At 48.4% G+C, this 4,692-nt stretch overlaps 1 protein-coding gene across 1 annotated transcript; it reads right to left on the bottom strand.

The window, feature by feature from the left end:
- Positions 1-2,690: 2,690 nt before the first annotated feature.
- On the bottom strand, positions 2,691-4,125 carry LOC123426603 (probable BOI-related E3 ubiquitin-protein ligase 3). Its single transcript, XM_045110466.1, has 2 exons — positions 3,606-4,125; positions 2,691-3,501 (listed from the first exon to the last, which is right to left on the bottom strand). The coding sequence occupies exons 1-2, from the start codon at positions 4,050-4,052 to the stop codon at positions 2,974-2,976; spliced, it is 975 nt and encodes a 324-aa protein (XP_044966401.1). The 5' UTR covers positions 4,053-4,125; the 3' UTR covers positions 2,691-2,973.
- Between the last annotated feature and the right edge of the window lie 567 nt (positions 4,126-4,692).

The raw sequence follows: 4,692 nt of genomic DNA, 5'->3' as shown, positions 1-4,692 counted from the left end.
CTAACTAATGATGCACGAGAGACCAGATGTCAGAAAATTCAAGGGGGGCAATCCTGAGTATTTGGATATGCTAATAGAGCTATTTCAAGGTGTGGCAGTTGATGGATCATCAGCTTATGTGCCCTTAGATGAAGATGAAGAAAAAGAATATGATGTTGCCGATGATGGAAATGAGCAGAGTCCAATGAGCACCACCAGCAAGAAGAGGGGGAGCAGCGACGGTGAACAGTCAGCTTCAAGCCCAGGAAAGAAACACAAGAGCCCAATGGTGAAACTAATGACAGGGCTCATCAATACTATTAACACTGATAACACTTCTGACATGATCACTGAATATGCAAACAAAAGGCAGGAAGCAAAGGACAAGGCAAGAGAGAAGAAATCAAACAACACTAAGGAATCCATTACGCATTGTCAACTGTTGGCAAGTCAATGTGGTGCAGAAGAAACAAGTGTTGAGTACTTCATGGCGACTCAACTTTTTGGAGATGAGGCAAACAGAGTCATATTTGAGAACATTTCAACTAATGAGGCTAGGCTGACTTGGTTGAAGAGGTGGTGCATGATGAAGAAGTTGTACTAGTGTACTAGTTATCTTGATTGTCCTTTTTAATAGAACTATGTAATGGACCTGTGCTGTGTGACCTTGTTAAATGACCATTGCATGTTAAAGTGTTTAATTTGCACGTACTAATGTTTTCAAGTTCTACAGGTGGTGCATGATGAAGAAGTTGTAGTAATGCTTGCATGTTTCAGGATGATGACAGCAGTGTTGATGGAATAAGCAGTGATGATGGGAGCAACAGTGATGATGAAGCACTGATGTTGTTCATGCACCAAAAAAGAAAGAGAATAATGATGCAGATGGCCTGCATGATTGGTATGTACCACTTGGACTCTTACTGTAACAAAGGACCTAGAAGAGTACTAATAGAGTCTGGGCATGATTGGGTTATGACAACACTACGCAACGAAACGACCTGTTCCAACATGTTTAGAATGCACAGACCAGTGTTTGAGAAATTGCATAGTGTGCTTGTTGATTCCTATGGTCTGAAGTCCACTAAAAGAATGTCATCAGTTGAGTCTCTAGGCCTGTTTCTGTGGATAGTAGGTTCCCCTCAATCTGTAAGACAAGCAGAAAACAGATTTGTTAGGTCATTGGAGACAATTGTAAGGAAGTTTGATAAGGTTTTGGCATGTCTGATCAAGCTTGCAAAAGACATCATCAGGCCAATAGATCGTCAATTCGGGACTGTGCATTTAAAATTAAGATCTAGGAAGTATGCACCGTTTATGGATAATTGCATTGCTGCAATAGATGGTACACACATACAAGTTGTGGTACCAGTTGCCACTGCTGCCCAGCATAGGAATAGACATAAGGAGAAGAGTCAGAATGTGATGTGTGTGTGGGACTTTGATATGAGATTCACATTTGTCCTAGCTGGTTGGCCAGGATTAGTGCATGACATGAGGGTCTTCAATGATGCCCGATCCAGATTTGGTGACAAGTTTCCAAAACCTCCACCTAATAAGTTCTATCTTGTGGACTCAGGGTACCCAAATAGACCGGGTTATCTTTCACCATACAAGGGTTTAACCTATCATTTCCAGGAGTACCGTGATGGCACAATGCCTAGAGGAAAAAACGAACACTTCAATTTCACCCATTCTTCACTTAGAAATGTCATCGAGAGGTGTTTTGGAGTCCTGAAGAACAAGTGGAGGATTTTGTTTCACTTGCCTAGTTATCCACAACAGAAACAAAGCAAAATAATTGTGGCTTGCATTGCACTGCACAATTTTATTAGACAAAGTCAACTCGCCGATATAGATTTCGACTTGTGTGATCAAGATGAAAATTATGTACCATTGTCTATGCCAACGACTACAACAAATGATTCAACAAATGGGATGGACAGTGGTGCTATGAATCAATTCAGAGCTTGGGTCGCTGATGGGTTGTGGTCCTTGAAACAACAATGATATGAAGAAGTGTTCTTCGCTTATGTAATTTCTGTGTTAATTCGTTTATATGAACAAGTGTTATGAACAATTGTTATTTCGGTTGTCACTATTCTGCAATTCATTTGTATGAACAAGGGTTATGTGAACAAGTGTATTTTATTAGGTGCAACATGGACTTATAAGTAAGTCCCGGTAAACAAACAGGTAGGGACTCGGGACTTATAAGTCCCTGTAAACAAAGAGGCAGAGACTTATAACTTATAAGTTAGGACTTAAAAAAGTCCTAGGACTTATGAAACAAACAGGGCCTAAGAGGTGTGAAATGACAGAGCCCTTATGAACTTTCTGAGGCGAGTAATACGGAGTGCTCGCTTTGTTAGAGTTTAGAAGACATTCACGTGCACCTAGATCGTCATTTGAACTTATATAAAATATATTATTTAACATACAAATTATATCATTAGAAAATATAGAACATCTAAAGTTTCTAATGATATATTTTTTTATATTATATGACTCTTATTAAATTGATCAAAATCACGACCTAAATACATGTGACGGATTCACGACGTCATATTGATAGTTTGACAGGGGTTAGTCTTTGCGCATCCCGGATTAAGCATTGTCATCAACATGACAACATACTCCTGTCTTAAAATAAACCTCTCAACTTTATACTAGCTTTAGTATAAAATTGTATTAACGTTAAGACACTTATCTTAAAAGTGGCGAAGTAATCAAAATGTTCAATTTGTCATGTTCTTCCAAGCGACGATGCTGGTTATCAAAATCCTAAACAAAATACACCCTAACCCTACTTGGAAAACCACAACGCTAAAATCAAACTATGGCGCTCTATCTGAAATTGCATTCGGTTCGTGCCATCCATGTCCGAAAGTAAGTAACATGGGCAAGTTGATCGAGCCAGCTGAGGCCAGCTGACTTCCCTATCGCAAGCCGTTTCGGAGAAGGCCCCGTTGCTTCGACGCGCGCAAGCTTGAATCACGAGAGCAGGACATGCAGCGACGCGTTCTTGGCGGTCGCGCACAAAGGGCAAGTGTCGACGGCGGCGTCGCACGCGCTGCAGAGGCACAGGTGCCTGCACGGCAGCAGCAACACGCACGACTCGCCCTCGCCGCAAGCCCTGCACGCCACCGCCGACGCCTTGGATCCTGCGGCGTGGTCGCCGGCGGGGGTCTCGAAACAGCAGGACCGCGCGTCCTCGGCGTCGCCCTCTCCATCCGCTCCGGCGGAGTTGACGGCAGCGCAAGGCGATTGCAGGACCTGGTCGAGTGTAGCTTGGAGGCCGGCGGCGACTGCTTCGTGGCTCTTGGCGACGCGTATCCACGCCTGACCCTCGGCGCAAATCTGGCTGAGCCTCTCTGACAGTTTGGCGTTGCGGCAGCGCGCCAGCTCCAGTGCGGCCTCCGCGGCCCGCAGCCGCCTCCCTGCAGCACGCTCCGCCGCCGATACCAGCGCCCTGACGTGCTGCCGTCGCGCCTCCTCCAGCCCCGCGCGCATGCGGTCGGTCTGCACAACGTCCATCAGAATCAGGCACCAAGAATCAAAACGCCGCGCGATCAAACCAAGAACTAGCTAGAGTTCCCATGAACAAAATCGTACGTAGTACGTACCTCGAGTCGTAGGACTGCATCGATCTCCATGCCCTGGCGGTACATCTGAGAGAGCAGGTCCTGCGGCGGGCCGGCGGCATTGATCATCCTCCCGCTGGTGGACGCCGCGTCGGAGCCCACCGCCCTGGTCAGCACATCACCGACGGCGACGGGCACAAGCCCCTGCCCGCGCTGATCTTCCAAGTATGAAGGCGCCTCCGGGACGACGCGCGGCCGCTTCCTCTGCGCAAAACCGTGGGCGCGGGCGCTGTCGTGCCAGGTGAGATCGACGCGCGGAACGTTGGCGAACACCGTGTTCCCAACACCCTCCAACTCCGGCCCGCGCTTGAGGTTCTCGGGAAAGAGGAGGGAGCCGGCCGTCAGGTCATCCTCCAGAGCACTAATGCTGTTGTAGGCGTGGAGGTCGTGGGGGAAGGCGTGGGAGAGATGTTGCGCCTGCACGGCCATGGCCAACTACTACGGCGTGCGAAGAGAGAGAGGACAGGGAAACGGATGGGGAGACGGTCGTGGGCTTGGAGGGAGGGAGGGAGGTTTTATATACGCGTCCGCGTTTGCGGTTGGGGAAAGAGGCATGAGTTGAAGCGGCAGGGCACTCTGGTGGGAGGACACGTGACGCCACTGCACCTGCACGTTGGGCAACTGACCCGCGAAATAATGGATGGACGATCCATCCATGCAGACGCAGATGGAGGACGGGGCCGTCCGTCCCAAAGATGAAGACCACCTAGAGAGACGGTGGAGTAATTTGTTTGCGGTCAAAAGTCCAAACAGATTGCGTGATGCGATCCCAACGTACGGCTGCTGCTAAAAAAGAAAAGATCCCAGGGGAGACGCGCAAATCAAAGCTCGCGGGGCCGGATAACAGCTGAATTCAATAAATGGGGGCAGGTTGGCGGTGGCATCAGGCTAGCTACACATCCTGTGGAAACGCCAAGCGAGTGATCAAGAATTCAAGACGCGCCCTGCAGAACCGGATCTAGATAGCAGCCTGGTCCTGGTCCTGCTGATCACGGAAAGAGCGCAGGGTAGTGGTGGTCGCCCTCGTGCATCTCTGACGGAGCGCTGCCCCTGCCCTGCCCTGCCCTGC

Source organism: Hordeum vulgare, chromosome 2H (assembly GCF_904849725.1).
Source record: "Hordeum vulgare subsp. vulgare chromosome 2H, MorexV3_pseudomolecules_assembly, whole genome shotgun sequence".
NCBI classification, from domain to species: domain Eukaryota; kingdom Viridiplantae; phylum Streptophyta; class Magnoliopsida; order Poales; family Poaceae; genus Hordeum; species Hordeum vulgare.
This window is presented reverse-complemented; position numbering and strand designations above follow the sequence as displayed.